Here is a 23,602-nt window from a genome sequence, read left to right on the forward strand (position 1 = left end):
CTTCAAGGCTAGCAGTGTAGCATCTTCTCTCCTCTCTGACCTCTGCTGTCTTCACATCTTTTCTCCCCCTAATTCTACCGCCTCTCCCTTAGGAGGACCCTTCTGATTCAACTGCATTCACGGAGAATCCAGGATAATCTCTCCATTTTAAGACATTTACTCAGCCCTTGCAAAGGCCCTTCGCCACGTTCTGTGACATAGTCACAGGCCCTGGAGACTGGGATGTGGACATCTTTGGGGGCGGGGGTAGGAGGAGCACAATTCAGCAAAGTCACATCAGTGTAGGTCTGGCTGCGGCTCAAGTGTCCAGGCTGAACGTGGGGACAGATAGCTTGGTTCTCACACCCTGACCCTCAGGGCGGTGGCCACAGATCAGTGACTCCGCCACCTGTGGAAGTCCTGCCAGGCTCCTGGCTTTGCTGCACGCCCTGAAGACAGGCACTGCCATCCACCCCCCCACTTGACAGATTGAGGAAACTGATTAGAAAGCGTTTAAGGATTTGCCAGGGAGGGGTGGGGCGGGGCCAGGGGCCCGATCGGGAGCCTCCCTGGCTCTCTGCTTCTCCCAGCATCTGGGGGCAGAAGTTGCGGCTGCTGGGAGGTGGGCGGGTGCCGAGTGCAGAGAAGCCTCCCGCGTGCTCTCCCCGCCCCTCCCTGCTCTCGGAGACAGAGCCACGCGCCCGAGCTCGCAGCCGCTCGCTGTCTCTCCCGGAGCTGCCGCCGCTGCTGCCACCGCCGAGATGCCTCCCCCCGGCCTGGAGCTGATGAGCGGCCGGGTGCTCCCGGCCTTCCTGCTCTGCAGCACGCTGCTAGTCATCAAGATGTACGTGGTGGCCATCATCACGGGCCAAGTGAGGCTTCGGAAGAAGGTACGTGCCGCCCTCGGGGACCCCAGCCCCGCGTGCGCTCCCTTCTCCCACTGCCGGGAAGGTTGGGGACGGGACCCTTGGCCCAGATGTTTTCGGGGCCAGAGTTTGAGCGAGCGGGCTCGGGACCAGGTGCCTCTCGCAGCCCTTTGGGATGGCTTCTCTGCGGCCCTTGGTTTCAGCGGGACCCGCACCTCCTTTTCCTCTGTTTTAAGAGCATTTACCATTTGCTGTGCCACCAGGTGAGCTCTCGGCACAGCAGGACTCCACGAGTCCCGCTGAGCTAGGCCGGCGGCTCAGAGAGAAGCAGGTCCCAGAGGGTGGAGTGAGGCAGCATTCAGCCTCCGTCTGACCTGGCGGCTTCCCGCACCGGAGATCTGATGTTTGGATGGGGTGGGAACCGGCAGAACAGGAGGCCAGAGAAGCCTTTAAGTGGAAATTCCCAGCTCGCCCGGCAAGGTCGCTCCCAAACCCACCGCAGCCTCCCTCCAGAGGCCAGGTCTCAGGCAGGCTGCGCTGAAGTTCTCGGGGAGGAATTTCCCCCACCGATCCGCCAATCCGAATCCTGGAGCCAAAACAGCAATAAAGACGCCAAGATCTGAGCCGGTGGGGGCGGGCGGGGCGGGGGGGGGAGCAAGGGGGCGGGTGGACCTGTTCCAGGGCGGCCGCTAGCCCGCGGGGCAGCCAGGGCCAGGGAAGTGGCAGCAGCCGTCCTGTTAGACAAAGAGAAGCCCAGGGGTACCTCTGATCATCCCCCCAGGTATTTCAGAGAGGAGTTGTTTCCGACCGTGCCCCTTCGTCCAGTTCCGAGGCGAGGCAAGGCCGGCGCCCACGTCGTGCCATGCGGAGGGTGGACACTGGGGAGAGGAAGGTTGCTCAGCAGCAGGGCTTAGCAGGTACGGGCAGGACCGAAGGCAGGGCAGCTCCCCGGGTGAACGAACTCCCAAAGCAGAGGCACACGCATCGTGCTGACTTCTCCCTGCCCCGGCCCATCCTGGGATGCAAGATACAGGCACCAAGCGGGGACAGCCGCGTTCACCCATTGAGTCCTTCCATGGAGCGTTTAATCCCCACCACCGCCCGGGGGGCGGGGGGAGTCGGGGTGGGGGCGTATTCAGCGTGTCATCCAGTTGAGGAACCTGAACTCAGAGAGGAGACATCTCTTGTGAAGGCCACACAGCGGGGTTGGAGCCCAGGGGCCCAGCTCCAGAGCCCACTCCCTGCCATGGCGGGGATGGGGTTCTCACCAGGGCCGTGCGGGGCCCAGAGCTTTTCTTTTAATGTGAATTAGGGAAGGAAGAGGCAAACCTGTTGGGGTGCCTGTCTACCGGGTCAGTAGGGAGTGGCAGAAGGAAACCTCCCCTTGGGCTGGCTCCGGTTCTCCCTACACCACAAATTTCCCTCTCATTCAGTCAGTCAGGGAGGAGCTGGGGAAGCCACACCGTGGGGAGGTGACGGATGCCTGGGGAGGTGACGGATGCCTGGGGAGGTGACGGATGCCTGTGGAGGTGACGGATGCCGGCTCTGGTTCCTCCACCCATTAGCCTCGGGACCATGGGCAAGTCTGAGAGCTTGATTTCCTCATTTGTAAACTGAGGATGGTCACAGCAGTGCCAGGAGAATACAGCTCCTGGCACGGAGCAAATGCCCCACCAGCGTTAAGTCTTCATTACTTATTAACAGTTGGAATTGACACGACAGGCCAGAGATCTCTTGGTGGGAGTGTATCTCGAGGCCTGACCCTGGCCCCAGCTAGAGGCAGTGCTTATGCTTCTGACGCTGGGGCTCCATCCCTGTCTGCACTGCCGCTGGCTCCTGGCCAGGCCAACTTGTATTCATGCTGTCTTCAGGGGTGAGCAAACCCATGGACCGTGGACACCCAAGACAGCTGCCCACTGAATGCCGAGACCCTGAGAAAGGTGTCACAGGTCCACGGACTCTGCAGGGCCATCAGAATTGGTGATTCCATGACTTAAGGGCCAGCAGAGAAGAATTCTGGGCGTTGGGGAATCCTCATGGTGACAAGCGCTGCATTCACCTCTGGGCTGGAGCAGGGGCAGACCCACCAGGCAGGACAAAAAAAAAAAAACCCCCAGCACTTGGGAACAGATATCTCAAGGGCTCATGAATCAGAAGCAGCAGGATATGCAATTTAGAAAACGTGCTACAGAGATTCAGGTTTACTGTGGGGTTGGTGGGGCTGGCTGGCTGGATGCCCGCAGGGAACAGTGCAGCAAGAGCGACGGGTGTGACCTCCAGTGACCTGAGTGTGACCTCAAGTCCCTCTTTTGCATTGACGATTCACCGAGCGAGCGCCCTCCTGGCGCTGTGCTGGGGCGTCTCCACTTCTCTCCTTTGCTCTTCATGTGGTAGATGAACCTCATTTGATCTGGAATTCACAGATGAGGAAGCTGAGACCCAGGGAAGTTCAGAAACCTGCAGTTAGTCGGTGTGGAGCTGAGTTTCTCACCGGGACCTGTCAAGAACCTCTCATTGCTCTTAGTTCAAAGTTTAAATTCTTAGGCTCCTGCCTCCAGGACCCCTGCTGACCCCTGCAACTTTATCTTGGAACTCTGTCCCTTGCTGTCTATGCTCCAGCCATGCTGGTTTTTCCTTCTTCATACATGCTCTTCTTCTGACCCCAGGGCCTTTGCACATGCTGTTCCGTATGCTATTGCTATAACCCTCCCTCCTTCTGGTTAAGGTGGATGCATCCTTCAAGCCTCAGCTCTACTGTCACTGCCTCAGAGAAGCCTTCTCTGATCCCCAGCCTTGGTTGGGTCTCCTGTGAACATTCTCAAAGCACACCCAGTCTTCTGTTTCTCAACACTCACCACCTGGTCTTCCCTGGTTCATTGGCAATTCCCTCATTACACTGTGGGCTTCACGAGAGCAGAGATAGGAGGGCCTTTTTCTTAGTCTTTTCCGGCTGCTCTACAACAAAATGCCAGAGACTGGGTGGCCTATCAGCCACAAAAATTTATTTCTCACAGTTCTGGAAGCTGGGAAGTCCGAGGTCAAGGAACCGGCAGAGGTGGTGTCTGATGAGGGCCTACTTTCTGGTCCATAGATGGCTCTCTTCTTGCTGTGTCCTCACTTGGCAAAGGGGTGAGGCAGCTCTCTGGGGTCTCTTATAAGAGTGCTAATCTCATTCAAGAGAGCCCCACCCTTATGACCTAACTGCCTCCTTAAAGGCATCACACTGGGGGTTAGGCTTCAACATAGGAAATTTGCAGGGACATGAACATTTAGTCCGTAGCAGCCTTGTTCACGGTAAGTCTCCAGCACTTCGCGCGCAGTAAGAGTTCATGGGTGCTGGTGAGTGGACACGTATGTGCCTGCCTGCATCGCCGCGGACCTAGTCGGCTGGGCCGTCCATCTCACGGACGGTAATTCTCTGCTGATGTATTCCAGGCTTTTGCCAACGCTGAGGATGCTCAGAGACACGGAGGCCTCCAGTATTGCCGGAGCGACCCAGATGTGGAACGTTGTCTCAGGCAAGTACCACTGGCCCCTCAGCCTGATCATGGCCTGTCCTTTCGGGCCCTCTTCTGAACACGGGGGCTTGGAGGATGCCCAGGGGGCCTGGGTCTTCTGCCTTCCAGATCCTCTTAGACTGTTTTCATTTATTCATTAATTTAAGTTCTAGTTACTCATGGAAAAGTGATATGTGCTCGTGGCTCAGGATGACAAAGTTAGAAAAGGATATTCAGTGCAATTTCAGTCTCTCTCCCACCTCTGACCTGCAGGTCCTGCCCAGATCTGCTCACCAGTGGCCAGTGCTGTTACCAATGTCTTATGCATCTTCTCCGAGACACTTTTCCTGCATTTACTACACACACGCTATGCTTTTTCCTTTTTACCCCCAAAGGATCACCTTTCACCCACTGATTTATACTGTCCTTTTTTCACATAACAGAAATTTTTTCATATCAGCCCATAGAGGGGCCTCGTTCATTACGTCGGCACTGTAGTATTTACACCATTTCTCTATTAAATAGATGGTCCGTAGCTGGTCCAACCACTTGCCCTCCGATGGCATTTAGGCGGTTCTAAGTCTTTCTGTGTTATGAACAGAGTGCATCGAAGCTTCTTTCATTTTCCTTTGTGCGTCAGTGTGAGCAAAACTGCGGGCTGCGATCAAATGGTAAGAAATCCTGTCAAATGGTACACAAGTCTAGTCCCACCACTGGTGTGTGAGACGTGTCTCCGACGCTGCTAACTCTGTATCCACTTTTGGGTGGATCCTTGCCAACATGATGGGTGAAAATGTACATCACATTTCAGTTTTACTTTGCATTTCTTTTTTTTTTTTTTTTTTTGGCTGTGCTATGCAGCTTATGGGATTTTAGTTCCCTGACCAGGGATCGAACTCAGGCCCTCAGCAGTGAGAGCACGGAGTCCAAACCACTGGACTGCCAGGGAACTCCCTACTTCGCATTTCTGAGTGAAGTTGAACATTTTTTCATATGCTTGGCATCCCCCAGTCAATCTAAAGCAATTTTTCTTATTATAAAACTCAGAACTAGTCATTGCAAAGAATTTGGTTAATATCGAAAATACATAGAGCCAAAAGGGGAAAACCACTCACAATTCTTGTCACTGTTAACGTGTTCATCGATCTCCTCTTTGTCGTCTAAATATTTTTCATAACACTAGGTGTGCATGGTACACCCAACTGGGCGTTCTGATTTTTTTTCAGTTAATTATTTCATGAGCACTTTCCATGTCAGGAAATACTACTGGAAAAGTGATTCTTAAAAAAGGGAGGCAGAGGGAGTTCCCTGGTGGTGCAGTGGCTGGGACTCGGTGCTTTCACTGACGTGGCCCAGGTTCAATCCCTCATCAGGGAACTGACATCCACAAGCCACATGTGGGGCCATAAATAAATAAATACATAAATAAATAAAGGCTGCGTAAAATTCCATCAGAGACTAAAGGTTAATTTCACGTAGCCAGTCTCAGTGGTGGGTATTTTAGCAGTTTCCTCTCTGCAGTTTTACACCAATGGGCTGGAGAGCCAGGAGGAAGCACTCCCAGGGGATGGGGGTTGTCAGCAGGCGTGGGATGGGTGTGGGGAGGATGGGTAGCTGGACAGGAGTGAGACAGACACAAGCCCTCACCTAGTTCTTGTCACATTCCCATGAATCACCGGCAGAAATGGGTGGGACCAAGTGGTATAAATAATAGAGATTCTTTTCTTTTTCTTGGCCATTGAAAATAACACGTACTTGTGGTTTTTAAAAATTACAGAAATGTGTAATGTAGAAAGTGAAATTCATTGCTATTTCATCCTTTCTAATGTAACTACAGTGTATAGTCCTTCATACGAGGTCCATCTATCCATCCATCTATCCGTTCATTCAACATTCAACGAGCACTTACCATTGAGCACTGCTAGCTACTGTGCTAAGCACTCGTTGTACTTTGGTGAACAAAAGCCTCACCCGTACATGAATCCATACTGGTGACCCTCATGCCACCTGGTTGGCATGACTCTCCTGGGCAGTGGAGAAGGGTATGATGGGTAGCAGGGGCAGCCGGTTGCCAAACCAGCTCAGAGCAGCCACCCAGAGGAGCGCTTGGCTTCTCCCAAGGGGTGAGAGGTCTGTGTAGCAAAACTTGTGTTACTTGTGGCGCAGGGGTGGTTACACAGGGTCATGGACACTTTGTTTATATTGGCTGCAACCATGCCAGGGAGAGACCACACACCCGTGTGGTACCACGATGTCTCCACCCACCCAACACGATTTTCATTTCTGAACAAAAGGACACGTCATCTACGGTGCTCATACTCAAGTAGCTGAAATTCAATTCGGCACTTTTTTTTTTTTTTGGCTGTACCACATAACTTGTGGGATCTTAGCTCCCCAACCAAGGATCAAACCCGGGCCCCCCGGCAGTGAAAACACCCCAGTCTTAACCACTGGACCACCAGGGAATTCCCCAATTCAACACTTTTCTTTTCTTTTTTTAATTAATTAATTATTATTATTATTTTTGGCTGTGTTGGGTCCTCGCTGCATGCGGGCTTTCTCTAGTTGCGGTGAGCGGGGGCTACTCTTCGTTGCGGTGCGCGGGCTTCTCATTGCAGTGGCTTCTCTTGTTGTGGAGCATGGGCTGTAGGCACACGGGCTCAGTAGTTGTGGCGCACGGGCTTAGCTGCTCTGCAGCATGTGGGATCTTCCTGGACCAGGGCTCGAACCTGTGTCCCCTGCATTGGCAGGCGGATTCTATCTATCCATCTATTTATTTATTTATTTATGGCCGCGTTGGGTCTTCATTGCTGCGTGCGGGCTTTCTCTAGTTGCAGCGAGAGGGGGCTACTCTTTGATGCGGTGCATGGGCTTCTCATTGCGGTGGCTTCTCTTGTTGCGGACCATGGGCTCTAGGCGCGCGGGCTCAGTAGTTGTGGCGCACGGGCTTAGCTGCTCCACAGCATGTGGGATCTTCTCGGATCAGGGCTCAAACGCGTGTCCCCTGCATTGGCAGGCAGATTCTTAACCACTGTGCCACCAGGGAAGTCCCTGAATTTTCTTTCTTTCTTTATTATTTATTTATTTTTTTTGCGGTATGCGGGCCTCTCACTGCTGTGGCCTCTCCCGCTGCGGAGCACAGGCTCCGGACGCGCAGGCGCAGCGGCCATGGCTCACGGGCCCAGCCGCTCTGCGGCATGTGGGATCCTCCCGGACCGGTGCACGAACCTGCGTCCCCTGCATCGGCAGGCGGACTCTCAACCACTGCGCCACCAGGGAAGCCCTATTTTATTTATTTTTTATACAGCAGGTTCTTATTAGTTATCCATTTTATACACATTAGTGTATACATGTCAATCCCAATCTCCCAATTCATCCACCACCACCAGCCACCCCCGCCGCTTTCCCCCCTTGGCATCCATACGTTTGTTCTCTACATCTGTGTCTCTATTTCTGCCTTGCCAACCGGTTCATCTGTACCATTTTTCTAGGTTCCACATATATGCGTTAATATACGATATTTGTTTTTCTCTTTCTGACTTACTTCATTCTGTATGACAGTCTCTAGATCCATCCACGTCTCTACAAATGACCCAATTTCATTCCTTTTTATGGCTGAGTAATATTCCACTGTATATATGTACCACATCTTCTTTATCCATTCGTCTGTCGATGGGCATTTAGGTTGCTTCTGTAACCTGGCTCTCGTAAATAGTGCCCAATGCAGCACCCTTTGAGCACCTCTTAGCTAATAATGTCATATTCATTTGGTGAGTGTTGTTGGTGACCTTCCATGTACTGTTATTTACTGGGGCTTACTATGCCGGACCTGGGGGTTCCTGGGGCCCCAGGGCTCCTGCTGACTTTACATGACATCATGGAACCTCGAGGGCGCGGGGAATCACACATCCTGCCATCCGCTACCGGAGAACTGGCTGGAACCTGACAGGAGACGCCCTGGAAGCAGAAGTGAGTTAAATATTAGACCAGAGGTTTTAGTGCAACCAGGGCCGCCTTCTGCACAAACAGGAAAGCACTTTGGTCTCAGTTCTTGGAGCACAGATCTGCCTTGCAGATTAGCTCAGGCTGGAGCCCAAATGTGAGACCAGCTCTGGGAGGGGTCAGGAACCAGGTTTCAAGGACAATGATGAAACCCAGCCACGTCCTTTGAGTGATTCCTATCGAAGTCTCCCGGCCATGTAGGTTTGGGCCAGATTCTGAGTTCATGTGAATATGCAGCTTCATTGGGGCCGGCGGGGGTGTGTGTCTCTGCGTGGTCCCGAGGAAGGAAGACAAACACTTGACCCAAACTTTGAGATATTTCTGATCATTTGGAGTGTGGTGCGGAGACTTAATCTGAGTGAACTGGTTTTTCAGGAGACTGGGTCACAAAATCTCAGCCCTAGAAGTCCTTTAAGACCCCATCCAAACACATTATTTTGTGGATGGTGAAAAGAGGTCCAGAGACAGAGACCTGCCCGAGGCCAGGGGTCTAACGAGCACCCTTGGGGAGGTGCGAGGCTGCTAGCCTCGCACCGTAAAATGTTTATGAATTTGGCCTGGGCGTCTGAGGGCGCTGGGATTCTGGCGAAACCAAGAGCTGAAATTAGCTTTAGCAATCACGTCCGGGACAGGGCTGGCGGTGATGACGACGGTGCCAAAGAAGATGGCAGCTAAATTGGGGCAAAACTACTCCGTGCCAGGCGGTGTTCTAAGCACTTTATAGGAACCAACCCACTCTGCCTCCCAATAGGCTTTCAAGGGCGGCACTAGCATCAACAGAGGAAGAAGCAGGTTTGCCAAGGCCGCATCGCTCGTGAGCCCAGGCCATCTGATATGGGCTCTGCTCTCCTTTCAAGAAGGCGGTTTAACTCTATTTTATAACCTGCCTTTAAAACTAAGCAGGCGTCACCTCATATCAAACCTGAATTCAAGGAAATCACCCGTGCGGATGGAGAGCCTGGGAAGGGAAGAGGAGAGAGCTAGCGGGGCTGCCAGCAGCTGTCCCTGCCCAGGAAGCCTGGGGGGAACTGTAGGGCTCTCTCCGCAGTCCTGTCACCTGATGCAATAAAAGGCAGCCGGTGTTGCAGTGTCTGTTGACGGGAGAGGCAGGCCTGATGCTGCAGGGAGCCATGCAAGTCCAGTCTAGCGGGAATTTGCTCTGAGTGGTTCTTACCTTAAAAAACTGGTCATTAGTGGAATGACACATTTCGCCCAAGCATCTCTCTGGTACGTGACTCCCTCCACGTCTCTCAATTCGGATCCCGGGGTAGGGGCGGCGGGGAGGAGAGGAATGAGTTTGCTTGGCATCACGCCTGTCCTCGGCGCCACTTGTGGCTTCGTGGGGGCCCCATGGCAGTTTCCGTGGGGACTGGGCACCCCAGGGGCTGAGGGTCTTTCTCAGCTCCCAGCCACCTCTCCTCCCTCAAAGGTGACCTCTGAATCCTCTAGTCCCAGTTGCTGGAGCCAGGAGGGAGGGCTGCGCCTCCCATCTTTATTCCTCTTCTGTGCCTGGTGTCCCCCCACTTCTTTCCCTCACCTGTGCTGTGGGGTTTGGCCGACGATCCTCTCAACAGCTTTCTAAAAAGTGACTCACTCTCAGAATGTAAATACATGCTTTAAGGAGAAGTGTCTCATTGAATGGGTTTCATGCGCTAGTTACGCTTTTCCTGAAACTTTCCGAGAAATATACAACATGACAAAAATACTCCCAGCTGGTACCACCTCATGAGTCAACCTGTGGGAGGAAGACCACCTTCTAGGACACCCTGACTTAACGTAAAATAGGTTTTCCAAGGTGTCTGTCTCATAGCATGTTAGGGGATGTTGGTGTACACAGATGATCTCCATAGCATGGGGTTAAATAGCATGATTTTAGAGCCACAGCTGCTGCCTCTTCCCCAGTAAGGTAAGGGACTTGCTCGGTCGAGGAATTGAAATGGCCCCAGTCCTCAGCTTCCCCCTCTTCATCGCTGTAGCCAAGATCTGGCCACGGCCTGCTTCTCCCACATGCATCCAGCAGTATTTCCCTCAGCTGGTGAGACCGGCCCTGCTGTAGACTTGCTTTCCCTGGGGCCGTGTCCCAAGGTCAAGCTTTGGGAATAAAGGAGAAGGAAGACTCATGTTGGCTCCAGGATATGGGGACAGAGACACTAACTGCGGTGTCCTGAGTTTGACCTAAGATCCAGGCCCTGCTGGGTTTATGGGAGCTTTTGTACACTCAGATTGAATTCCAGACCCCTTACCCTGCTTCGTGAGGCCCCTCTCCCCTGTCTCCCTCCCTCTTACGTGCCACAGTCCAGCCACATGGGTCACTTTTCTGAGCCTTGAACACGCAATGCTCATTCCCACCTCAGGGCCTTTGCACAGGCCCATGCTTCTCCCTGGAGAGTTCTTCCCCTGCACAGATGGCCCCTCATCATTCAGGCTTCAGTACAACGTCTCCTTCCCTGACTACACCCACCCTAGTCATGCCACAGAGACCCCTGCAGCCCTGGGTTGCTGAGTGCTTCTCCCCTCTGCCTTGCCCAATTCCTAGCGTCCACACACCCTGGCCCTTGCCTGAGGTCCTTGCAAGTGGCAGGGAAACGGAGGACTCCGCGGCAGGTCCCCACACAGGGGCTGCTGGGCTGGGCTGGGCCCGTTAGTGCAGTGTTGGTGAGATGCACTCCAGCTGGAAGGCTTGGAGAAGGGACTTCAGTTCTAGAAGCGTCCCCGTGCCTCACACACGTGGCCTGTCCTTGGGGGAGGTCACGGCCCAGGCACCGCATTCCTGTTTATTTGCGCTTCCAACATGCCATCTCTGGCTTTGGTCATTTGCTCAGTGTCTAATTTATGGGATTTGACCTCCCCACCCTCCACAGAGGAAGCTGCCCATTAGTAGGAATCATGGAAAATGCGAACCAACTCTGAGCAGAAGTGGATGAGTTTTCTTTGTCGGTCGTTTTTTTACGGCAGCGTTATACACAGCCGCCCCTCCCCACCACCACCACATATACTCACACACTTGATATTTTAAACAAAGAAAGAAACAGGATAGCGCGGGTGAAACAGAGCTTCGCCACTGGCCGGCGATTGGCTGGCTCCAGCGAGTGCAAGTTGTCCTTATTATCCCTGAGAGGAGGAAGGGTTCGCTTAGATTTAGGGGCAGAAGAAGACAGAGCCAGGCGTGGATTTCAGATGCGTGTTCTTAGCCCATCCCTCTGGGGAGGGCCCAGGAACCTGCATTTGGAAGGAGGACGGCCTCAGAAAAGCCCTGCCTTGGTGGTAAAGAGCACTGGCTGGGGAGCTTCCTGGTGGTCTAGTGGTTAGGACTTGGCGCTTTCACTACTGTGGCCCGGGTTCAATTCCTGGTCAGGGAACTGAGATCCTGCAAGCTGCGTGGCGTGGCCAAAATTAAAAAAAAATAAATGAAAGAGCAGGGGCTGGAGGCAGACCGAGGCTCTACCCCAGCTTTCACTCAACCCCACTGAGCCCCACTGTTCCTGCCTGGTGTCCAAGGCCAGAGGGGAAGATAGGGGAGACCATGGCAGGGGCTGCGTCTTGGCGAGCCCTGGGGTTGGTAAGAAAACCAACCAGCAGCCCTTCGTGGCTCTCGGTCTGCTAACAGTGTTCACTTTTTGAGCTGATCACCGGCACGAGCTCGGAGTCACCGTCGCCCCTGCCTCTGGGGTATCTCCTTGTCTTGACCATGACGGACGTGAGCCTGGCACCCCCGAGGTGGTCCCCAGGGGTGTGGGGCCTTTCGGGGCAGAGGGTCTCAGCTTCCAGGACATTCTCAAAGCCGACTCCTGGCTGACTGCACCCCCTTGCCTTCCCAGAGCCCACCGGAATGACATGGAGACCATCTACCCCTTCCTGTTCCTGGGCTTCGTCTACTCCTTCTTGGGGCCTGACCCCTTCGTTGCCTGGGTGCACTTCCTGGTCGTCTTCCTGGGCCGCATGGTGCACACCGTGGCCTACCTGGGGAAGCTGCGGGCGCCCACCCGCTCTCTGGCCTACACCCTGGCCCAGCTCCCCTGCGCCTCCATGGCCCTGCAGATCGTCTGGGAAGCAGCTCGCCACCTGTGACCAGCCGCTGACACTTCCTCGGCCGCCAGACCCCCGGCCACGAGCCACCGGGAGACCAGGTGCCCCTCTGAGATTGTGATAGGCCCCGGGGCCTGGTATCCTGGCAACCAGCTGGATTCCTGGGTGAAGCCACCGATTGGAACTGTTTAGAGACCGGTTGTCACGACTGATAGAAAATCCTTCCACTTAAAGAACAGAGCATGAAAAGTATCCCTCCCTCTTCCTCCCCAAGTCTGGGAAGGGTGAGCAGAGACTCAGTTCAGGTTTCTGAACCTAACGACCCTCTGAATGCAGGGCTGTAATAAATAAGGACTTCTCACCTCCACCCCAGAGATGCTGATTTAGCTGGTCTGGAGGGGAGCCTGGGCGTCTGCATTTTTAGGAAGTTCCTGTGAGTCCCAGCAGTGGCCGGGCCTGGGGCCCACTGCCAGTCCCCTCTAGGGGGAGGGCCCAGGACCGGCAGGTGGGAGTTTCTCTCCCGGTGGGAGAAGGGTTGTGCTCCTTTGTGCCCTGTTGACACTTCCCTGTGCCACATTCCTTTGCTGCATCCTTCTGTCTTTGGCACAGGTGCCGATGGGAAGGGCCCACAGTAGGGTCGGCCTTCTCTTCCCGAGGCTTTAGTTGCTCCGAAGGGCTGTCATTCAAGGACAACGGGCTTTGAAGGACCAACTGCTAAAAGGAAATTTTGACTCCTTCGGTATTTGCGAGACTTGAAAACCGCAAATGTGCACCCCTGCCGGGAATCATGTGTCTCTCCTGGACTCTTGCAGTAAGAGCATGTGGCTTTAGTCATTAATGAAGTGTCTGACCAGCTTGGCCCCCTGGCGGCTGGTTCCCGGCATCCACCACCGCCCAGGCTGGCTGGGGATCCGGCTCGCCCGACACTCTTGCGGGTCTGTGTCTGGGGGCAAAATTGACAAGACACAGTCTCTGGCAAACACACAAACCCACCCAGACGAGGGTGCTGAATCATGCAGAAAGCAAGCAGGCTGCGGGGAGACACCTTCCCGCCTCCTGCCGTGGGCCAGTAAGATGGTCAGTCAAGCCCATTTTTACACATGAGGAAACCGAGGCTCAAGGTGGACTCCCTGCAGTGTGGGATCAGCTCTGAACCCCGCCTGTCTGGCTCCCCCAAACTGCTCTAACCATTGTGCGGTCCTGCCTTTCCCCAGACCCCCTCCCCAGCGCTGCCCCTTTCCTCCAGGATCTAGGGAAGCCCCCCTCACACCTGGGCATGGGCTCCTCTCACAGCGCTGCAGCCCCCGAGCTTCTGCCCCCGCGGACTGATGGGTCTGCCTAGTGGGGGCCTCACTGGGGACCCGGGGTTCCCCAGGCCTCACTAGAAATCCGAGTCGGCCCCCCTGCCCGGCCGTGCTAGGAGGCGGGATGGGTAGCATTGCTTCCTGGTGGTGAGATGAGTCTCTGTTCTGGGGCTGCAGCCGCACATCTGGAAGCAGAAAGCGCGTGTCCCTGTATTCAGTGTCTGCTGTTTGCTAAGCATCGGCTGAGCACGGTGTTCACAGTTGTTTTTCCACTTGATCCTCCGCCCCAGGAAGGAGGTATTTCTGCTTTTTGATGAGGAAAGTAAGGCTCAGGAAGGAGCTGTAACTTGCCCAACATCCCTGAGCTGGGATGTGATAAAAGAGGAGTAGACCCAGGATGTGTGCTTGTGTTTTAATACTTGCCCTTCCCGGACCAGGGAAAGAGGGACTGAGAGGGCAAAGTGCCCAGCTCAGACCCGGGTGAGGAGGGCATCCGATACCCACAGGGACCCTGTGACCCTGGGACCGAGGGAGGGGGCAGCTCCTCGGAACTGCAGAGACAGCAGCCCCTTGTGCACTGGCCCATCATTCACTCCCTGCCCCGGCCCCTGGGACCCCTCAGATGCTGAGCTGCAAACAGGGTGGGGGGACGGCAGGACATCAGACAGTGACAACTCCAAGTACTCAGTGCCCTAAGGGGGGGTGGGCAGTGGGAGCACAGGGAGGGCCTCTAACCCCTGCTGGGGAGCGGCTTCCTAGGGGACGTGACAGCTCGCCTGCCATGGGCGTAAGTCAGACCGGCTTTGGGGGCGTGTCCAATCCAGCTGAGGAAAGATGAGCAGAGCTCAGCCCCCTGGGGTCTTGTGCCTGGGAAGTGGCGGGGGGCGTGTGGGGGGGTTGGGCGGAAAGGGGCTCATTCAAGGCCTTGGGGCCTTGTGGGGTGGGTTCAGAGCCAGGGTGAGGAGAAGTGGGCGAGGGGTTAGTGACGTGGGTCTGTGTCCCAGGAGGACTTCCGAGAAGCCACATGGAAGGCAGCATGGTGAGGTTGACAGCTGGGCACTGGCTCTTGTTCCCAAACGGACGCAGACAGTGCCCAGCTGTCCCTCCAGTTTCTGGAGGGGCCGGGAAGAGGCAGGCGCAGCCTGACGGCAGGGAGGGGCAGCTGGCAGGAGCCGGGCGATGTTTCCAGGGAAGACCCGGAACCCTCCAGGATGGGGAAGGGCTGGGGGTGGCTTCCCGGAGCAGCTGCCCCTGGGGCTGAACCACAGCGTCCCCTTCTTGGGCAGCGGCGAAGTGAGCACAGCAGGTGAGACGATGCGGGTGGGCTGGCCTGGCCAGAAGCCCCACCCACACCCCGCCCCAGGCCATCCTGGGCGCCGGTGAATTCCTCTGACCGCCTCGATCGCACCCCATCCAGATGTGGGGCGCCCTCTTGGGCTGCCTCCTCCTGACCCTGGGCTGTGGGTGGTGCGAAGTGTGGGCAGTGCTGGGGGGCAGGGCAGTGCTGAGCAGCAGCCTGGGGGCCGGTAAGGACTTTGGGGCCCAGCCCAGGCTTGGGAAACCGGAGCTGCCCCTGACTGGAGCCTGGTGGCTGGGGGCAACTTCTTCTGGGTTCCGAGTGAGCAGGAAAGCCCAGAGCCAGCCTGGGGTATCACACAGACCCCAGGGTCAGGGCCCTGGTCTGTGAGTTAGGGGCCCTCTCCTCAAAATGTTGCCAGTTTGGTCCTAATGCTATAGAACCTTTCACCCCCACCTGGGTACACACACTTCTTTCTTTTTTTTTTTTTAATAAACTTTATTTATTTTTGGCTGCGTGGTGTCCTTGTTGCTACACGCGGGCTTTCTCTAGTTGCGGCGAGTGGGAGCTATTCTTTGTTGTGGTGCGCGGGCTTCTCATTGCGGTGGCTTCTCTTTTTGCGGAGCACGGGCTCTAGGCGCGCGGGCTTCAGTAGTTGTGGCACGCAGGCTCAGTAGTTGTGGCGCGTGGGCTCTAGAGCACAGGCTCAGTAGCTGTGGCGCAGGGGGTTAGTTGCTCCACAGCATGTGGGATCTTCCCGGACCAGGGCTCGAACCCCTGTCCACTGCATTGGCAGGTGGATTCTTAACCACTGCACCATCAGGGAAGTCCTGAGTACACACACTTCTAAGGAGGAAGGCCAAGACAGGTGATGGCTGGTGTGTCCTGTCCACCTGGGCTCCCCAGTCTCCTATGAGGGCCCCTCTGGGGAACCACTGGGGCTCCCTCGTTTAATGGATTCCTTGTCTCCAGGCTTCCAAGAGCCTCCCTGGTATGTGACAGACTTGGAGGAACAGGCAAAGATGAGAGGACAAAGGGGCCTGGTTTTAGTCCTGGAGGCGGGGACAGAACCTGGGGACCCCCTTAATTCCCACAGAATTAAGGGCTCCTGGGGTTTCTGTGTGTGTCCCTGGGAGGCCATTGGCCTCAAGAATGGGCTTCCAGGCTGGCTAGGGCGGAAAGATGGACCCCTTCTTATTCCAGGTGTGCTGGGCCTTGGGCAGTCACAGAAGAGGGGTGTGTGTCCGGGTGGCCGGGAACCCAGGCAGGATTCCCGGGAGAGGCATCCTTTGAGTTGGAAGCTGAAAGGTGGATGAGATTTTAAACTGTTAATTACAGGTACCCACAAGTAATGGTCACTATCAGAGGTTTAGAAAGTATAGAAAAGCTCAAAGAAGAAAATAAAAGCTTCCTGTATTCTCACCACGCAGTTGTCCTGGTCACGCTCCAGGTCATTGCAACAGCTCCCAACTGGATACCTGCATCTACCATCCACCCTTGGCCCCCACCGTCTACTCCCCACCCAGGGCCAGAGGCTTCTGTGTGCCAGTCCTCCGGTGGCTTCCCCCTACCCAGAGGAGGCTGGCAAGGCCCCGCGCCATCTTCCCGCACCTTCTTCACTCTCCATCTCTCCCTCTAGAATGTGCACTCCAGGGGGACAGGGATTTGGGTCTGTGTTATTCTTGCCGTGCCTGTGTCCCCAGGTCTTGGAAGAGCACCTGGCTTCTAAGGCGTTTCTATTAAGTGAATGAATGATGTGTAAAGTGTATGTGTGTGTGTGTGTGTGTGCGTGTGTGTGTGTGTGTGTGTGTGTGTGTGTGTGTGTACACAGTGTAGAAATAGGGATTCCGAACTGTTTCTATCCAGGATGGAATTCCACAACAAAAAATATGGATCGAGTCTTTGGGGAGATGTCGTCGGTGTGTCACAGATGTGGGTGGCATCTGTGCTCAGGGTCTCACAGCCTGGCCTTTTTATCATCACTTGAGATTTTCCCTAATAATACATCTGCACTTCCTCCCAGGGCTTTTGATGGTCAATACCATGAATTTTAACAGCTCCCTGGCACTCCATCATCCCGGATACCCTCATCATTTATTTAATCTGCCCTTATTGTTGGATAATTAATTTTCCAGGCTGCATCAGCATAAGCAATGCTTTCATGGGCACCTTTGTCCATAAATCTCAGTGCAGATCTATTATTTTCAGGTACGTTACTAGAAGTAAAATTACTGGTCCGAAAGGCATGCCTGTTTTTAAGACTTGTGGTATATACTGTTCTCCAAAAAGATGGTTCCAATTTGAATAGAGTTCTAAAAAGTTTTGTCAATTTTTAGAACCCAAGTAGGGAAATTTACAAGTGTATATATAAAGAATAGAGACCACCCACAATCCCACGTTCCTGAGAAAACAACTGTTCACGCTATGGTTTATGACTTTCCAGATTTTTAAAGTATGCATATTAAATACACATACAAATTATATGCAATATACATAATATGTATATATCTATGCATATTAAATATATAATATTTATATTTTATATATTACCTCTCCTCCCTGGAGATCCTGCTGTGTGGCCACTCATGAGACAGTGGTTGCTCCTCTTGGTATCTGTGCCCGCCATGAACATGTTGAGTAGCTTCACTTTTTAAAGTTTGAATTATGAAAAGAATAGGGTTTTTCTTTTCATTTTCCAAATATAAAATTACAACGTTGAATTATTCTTTTTCAAGCAACACACATCTCCCCAGACATGCCAATGCATCTTCTGTCTAGAATTTAACTTGCTTTTTTAAAAAAGTTGACACTACATTGTAACCCTCTGGGGAATATATTTTCACTGGCGGAGTGGGACTGGGTGGGCAGGATGTTGCTGCAGGGGGACAGTAGGAGGAGGGGACTGAGTTGTCAGGACTGTCTGAATAACCTGGAGTAGGGGACAAGTCGGGTTTAAGGGGTGGATGCTAGGACCTCAAACACCTGGCCTGGGTGATGGTACTTTGTGGGGAGGGCCTTGGGGAGCCCCAGAAGGCTTTAGGCAGGAGAGGGACATGATCAGGGCTGTGTTTTTTTGTTTGTTTTTTAATTTATTTTAATTTTTGCCTGCCTTGGGCCTTCGTTGCTGCGCACGGGCTTTCTCTAGTTGTGGCGAGAGGGGGCTGCTCTTCGTTGCGTTGCGCGGGCTTCTCATTGCAGTGGCTTTTCTTGTTGCAGAGCACGGGCTCTAGGCACATGGGCTTCAGTAGCTGTGGCACACAGGCTCAGTAGTTTTGGCTCACGGGCTCTAGAGCGCAGGCTCAGTAGTTGTGGCACACTGGCTTAGTTGCTCCGCGGCATGTGGGATCTTCCCAGACCAGGGCTCGAACCTGTGTCCCCTGCATTGACAGGCAGATTCTTAATCACAGCGCCACCAGGGAAGTCACAAAGCTGTGTTTTAGGGCAACTAATGTGTCGGCTTATGCAGAATGGCCTGGAAAGTGATAAGATGGCAGATAATTTGAGCAGTGGCGTCAAGTCTCCTCTGTCATGGGTCCCGGGGTTCTTTGGGTGTGCTGTGGGCAGAGGGAGGCCAAGCTCAAGAGGACTTCCAAGCTCCATCTCCATCTGCATTGGTTTTCTACACTGGATAACAAGTTGCCACACACGTAGCAGCGGAAAACAACACCCAGGGAATTCCCTGGTGGTCCAGTGGTTAGGGCTCTGTGCTTCCACATCAGGTGGCATGGCTTGCATCCCTGGTTTCCTGGTCAGGGAACTAAGATCCTGCAAGTTGCTCGGTGCAGCCAAAAAAGAAAAAAGAGAAAGAGAGAAAACAACACCTATTTATGGTCTTACGGTTTCTACAGGTCAGGAGTCTGGGCACAGCTTAACTGGGTTCTCTGCTCCGGGTCTCACAGGCTGCAGTCAGGGAGTCCTCAGCTGATGTCTCATCTGGAGCTCAGTATCCTATTCTGAGCTCATTCAGATTGCAGGCAGGATTGGGTTCCTTGTGGTGGTAAGAATGAGGCCCTTGGCTGCTGGGGGCCACGTCCTCCACAGGCAGGTCACAGCACATCTGTTTGTTTCTCAAGGCTGGTGGGAACGCATCTCTCTGCTCCGAATCTCTTTCAGGGAAGACCTGGACTCTCTTTTAAAGGTTTCACCTGGTTAGGTTAGGCCCAAGGGATTAGTCAAAGTCGACTGATTAGGGACCTTAATCACATCTGCTAAATCCCTTCATCTTCACCATATTCTATTGGTTAGAAGCAAGTCAGAGGTTCCACCCCTACCCAAGGAGAGGGGATTACAAAGTGCGTGTCTCCCTGGGGAGGGAATCATGGGACCATCTTAGAATTATGTCATCCACACCACTTTATCAAGTGCACCTTCCAGTTTCGAGGTGCCCACTCCTGACTCCTCATATCCCAAGCTCGATCCATTCCCACTTCTTCTAAGGTGTGAACTAAGAGCTTAAGAAGTTCTCAAACACGCTCTTTCCAGCACTTGCAATAGAGAAGGGAATTCCTGACGACCACAAAGCTTCAAGACCTGAAGGACTAATGGTGGGATAACAGGAGCAGAGAGGAGAGCTTTGGATGGGGGCCACTCACTTACCAATAGGTATGGAAAAGACAAGTCCAGCTCTGACTGAGGCACCCAGGGGGATATAAAAGGGAAGAAAGCACTTTTTTTCATTTCAAAGAGCTTCTCATGTAGTTGAGATGATCACATGGGCCTGCTTGTTCTGCTTCCCTGTGAGGTTATTAGTCTCATTACAGAAAACAGAGAGACAAGCGGATTGTGAGCCATTATCAAATTTCAAGTATTTACAACCTGCTTTGGGTCTTCCCAGAATTTTTACACTGCATCTATGAAAACATACGATAAACAGCCATCTTGGCACACGTTGCTTCCACCCCCCACCCCACTGTGGATTATTTTTTGAAGTGCGGCTTAGAGGTAGAATTACTGGGTGAAAGCATGCAACGTGTTCGTGGCTGTTGGTACATTTCCCGAAAGGCTTGTGCTGATTTTTATGCTGTGACCCCTGCTGGTGATTTGGGATTTGCTTGTTTCTTTGTCTTTGGGTCAGGAGACTGCGGCCATCTCTGGCGATCTGTGTGGGAGAGAGCCCTTGTTCTCCCAGCTCTGTGCCTGGCGGGGACCCCACAGCGCCCTCCAGTGGCAGGCAGCAGAGGTGCAGGAGCTTTGGTCCCCAGCTGGTGCCCAAGGAGCGTGGGCTTGGAAGGGACAAGGGGAAGAGCCAGGTTCTCTGAGGAGGGAATGTGCAATTTCACCCCAGAACAGGGAGTATTTTGACTTCCCTAAACTCCACCGCTTGCTCTGTGTTTTTCCACCATATACACCACAGCGCTCATTTATGGAGGGTAACTCTGCCAACAACCCTGTGAGGTGGCTTCTGTTATCACCCAATGTTAACAGAGGAGGAAACTGAGGCCCGGAGAAGTGCCTTGCCCAAGGTAAAACTCTGGTCTTAATTTCTCAGGTTTTGCAAGAGCCAGACTGCCTTTCCTTCGATTTCTCTCTTTCTCTTGACTCAAGTTTCTTTATTTCAAACAAAAAAACAGAAGCAGATACATTCAGTGCCCTGTCCCAAGCTTGCTTGGCCAAAAGGGGAAAGGGAATCAGAGGGAGAAGGATTCCAAGTGCTCCCAGCCCGGGACGGGGCCTCGGGTACCTCATCCTCATGGAAAATTATATCCCGGGACGGGTGCCCAGGAAGCTGCCTACACAGCCCTGCAATTAGGGCTACAATCGTGACAGCAATGTTGGAATATATTTTCTTTCACAAGGAGGGCCGCTGGGGCCCCTCCCTCAGCTCCCCAGAGCAGCATGTGTAAACGATTAGGCCGGTCTGTTTTTTCTTGAGCGCTTGAGAGGAAGTGACATTGACATCCTTGTGGCCCGATGGCGGGGCCAGCGCCTCTATGGGAACCGGGCCCATGGCTTTTTCTGAAGCTGGTGTTCTTGGGACCCACCTTCCAGGCCCTGGTGGGAGCCCCTGGCCAGTGTGACCCCACCTCTGCTGCAGGCAGCCCCCACCTGGTGATGCTTCATGGCCCCTCCCTCTGGACTGAAAATAGAAAGACCAGATGCACCTCCATCTGGGTTCTGGGGCACTGCCCAGGGCCTGGCTGGGCTCGCCCACGTGCTCACAAAAAGGTCGCTCTTCCTGGCTGCCCGTGAGGGCACAGCTCTGGGCCCTGTGGGCCGGCCCTTCGCTGGTGCAAATCCTTGGGGTGGGTGTCAGCGCCTTGTGAGGGAGGACCCTGCTCAGACCAGGACGGCCCCAGTCCTTGTCTGGGTGGAAGGGCAGGCCAGCATCTTCCCGACCCCTCTACCAGGTGGGTCCTATTGCCAGGGTCTCTTCCTCCCAGGCATCCACATGCTTAAGCCAATTCCTGGCCCCCTGGGCACCCCCTTGCTCCCCAGCCCAACACCTAGTCATCAACCCCTGTCCCTGCTGTGTCTGGGACACCTCCCAGATTGCCCACTCTGTCCCCATCTGGTCCAGGCTGCCACTTCTCCTGCCTGGACATCCAGCCCAGCCTCTGCAGGGGTCTCTCTGCTTCCAACAGGGTCCAAGGGGCAGGTCCCTCCACCCAGCAAATCCCCTCCATGGCTCCTCACTGCCAGGGTGACAACCAAACTTTATTTTTTAATTAAAAAAACAATTTTTTTGACTGTGCCATGCAGCATGTGGAATCATGTTCCCCGACCAGGGATAGAACCCATGTCCCCTGCAGTGGAAGCACAGAGTCCCAACCACTGGACCGCCAGGGAAGTCCCGACATCCAGACTTTAAATCTGGCCACACAAGCCCCATGTGAGCTGTCCCTGCTTCTCTCCATCTTCATCCTGCAGGAGATCCAGGCCCAGAACTGTCCCCACTGGCCCAAAGAGGCAGCTTCTGGCCTACCCCAGGGCCTTTACACATGCTGTTCCCTTAGCCAGAAACACTGTTCTCGCTCCCCTCTTTGTCTGGTGGACTCTTCATCCTTCCAGGACACTTCCTCCAGGAAGCCTGCCTGGCTGCCTTAGACTAGGTTTGGGGCTCCTTGGGCTTGGTGTGGCCTCTGAAGCTAGGGACCCCGTGTCAATTCTCTGCTTTCTCCTCAGGGCCCAGTGTAGGGCCCTGCACACATATAGTATTTCATAATATTTGTTCAGTGAATGAATGGCAAATAGAAGCCCAGAAATCACTTACCCAAGGCAGAGGCCAAACTGAGCAAGAAAACACAGCTCTGGCTGTGCCCACCTCCCCCCTTCCCCCACCACACACGCAGTACAGGGTACAGGCCGACCCTTTGCTCTGGCCGCCGTAGTCAGGCCGGCAGAGCCAGCTCCATATATCAGCAGAATGCCCCCTCCCCACGCCTTCAGCTGGAGCCTGTGCCTCACCTCATCGTTTCCCACCCCGCCACCAAGGACCAGAGTCCCAACTGCCCAGCCACAGGGCGATGGTCCCCAGGGCCTGTTGGCCCATCTGAAGGGGACAAAGCTCACCCCACAAGAACCGTGTTTTCTTTTTTGTTTGTTTGTTTTGTTTTCTTATTTATTTGTTTATTGGCTGCATTGGGTCTTCGTTGCTGCGTGCGGGCTTTCTCTAGTTGCGGCGCGCGGGCTTCTCATTGCAGTGGCTTCTCTTGTTGCGGGGCGCGGGCTTCAGAAGTTGCAGCACACGGGCTCAGTAGTTGTGGCTCGCGGGCTCTAGAGCACATGCTCAGTAGTTGTGGTGCACGGGCTTAGTTGCTCCGCGGCATGTGGGATCTTCCTGGACCAGGGCTCAAACCCATGTCCCCTGCATTGGCGGGCGGATTCTTAACCACTGCACCACCAGGGAAGCCCAGAACTGTGCTTTCATGGTGGAATTCCCGATGGAGGATGGGGAAGAATCTCTGGGGGTAAATTGGGGGAGATGGGGAGGGTCCTCACCTCACTCGGGGGTTAGTTACACCTTCTAAAACAAAAATGGGGACCATCCCTCGCGTTAGGATAGTCACGTGGCTTTGACCTATTCAAGGTCACCTAGAAGATGCAGCCTGTGGCTGGTGGGGGGGGACACTGGCCCTTTGGGGGGGCTTTGATGTGGTGTGGGCGGGACAGACTAGAGAAACGGGGGTTCATCCATGGAGTCCAGAGGTGTGATGGCTGTGTCACTGTGAGGGCCGCCCCTCCGGAGGGGCCGAGCATCTTTGCGCCCTCTGGGGGTCAGGAAGTGTTGTCTTACTTCCTGGGGGCTGGTTGCAGAAATGATCACTTTATTATATTTTATTTTTCCGGCCGCATGGCTTTTGGGATCTTAGTTCCCCGACCAGGGATGGAACCCGGGCCCTGGCAGTGAAAGCAGCGAGTCCTAACCACCGGATGGATCACCAGGGAATTCCCAGAAATTATCTCTTAACTTCCCTGGAGGGTGCGCCCATCAGCAGGCGTGGCACGGGGCCAGGTGGAGAGGGCTGGCTTCAGACCACTCCCCTCACCCCACAGTTTTCTGCACACTCCTCATAAGTGATGTCAGTGCCTGGTGGCACGTGTCTTCTGTCACCCCCAGTGACCATCTCTGAAACGGTAGGTTGGAGGACTTGGAAGGTCTCTGGTGGCCCTGTCTGTTAGGACCACCCGTCT

At 54.1% G+C, this 23,602-nt stretch overlaps 1 protein-coding gene across 1 annotated transcript; it reads left to right on the forward strand.

Moving 5' to 3' along the window:
* Positions 1-715: 715 nt before the first annotated feature.
* On the forward strand, positions 716-12,724 carry PTGES (prostaglandin E synthase). Its single transcript, XM_082842071.1, has 3 exons — positions 716-869; positions 4,281-4,363; positions 12,163-12,724. The coding sequence occupies exons 1-3, from the start codon at positions 741-743 to the stop codon at positions 12,410-12,412; spliced, it is 462 nt and encodes a 153-aa protein (XP_082698197.1). The 5' UTR covers positions 716-740; the 3' UTR covers positions 12,413-12,724.
* Positions 12,725-23,602: the final 10,878 nt, after the last annotated feature.

Source organism: Leucopleurus acutus (genome assembly GCF_964270905.1).
Source record: "Leucopleurus acutus genome assembly, chromosome: 7".
In the NCBI taxonomy this organism is placed as follows: Eukaryota; Metazoa; Chordata; class Mammalia; order Artiodactyla; family Delphinidae; genus Leucopleurus; species Leucopleurus acutus.

Bases quoted from the DNA above. Each gene is read 5' to 3' on its own strand.
- PTGES (XM_082842071.1), top strand. From the start codon at position 741: ATGCCTCCCCCCGGCCTGGAGCTGATGAGCGGCCGGGTGCTCCCGGCC. The intron at 870-4,280 runs GTACGTGCCGCC...GATGTATTCCAG, and splicing joins AAGTGAGGCTTCGGAAGAAG to GCTTTTGCCAACGCTGAGGA. The intron at 4,364-12,162 runs GCAAGTACCACT...TTGCCTTCCCAG, and splicing joins GATGTGGAACGTTGTCTCAG to AGCCCACCGGAATGACATGG.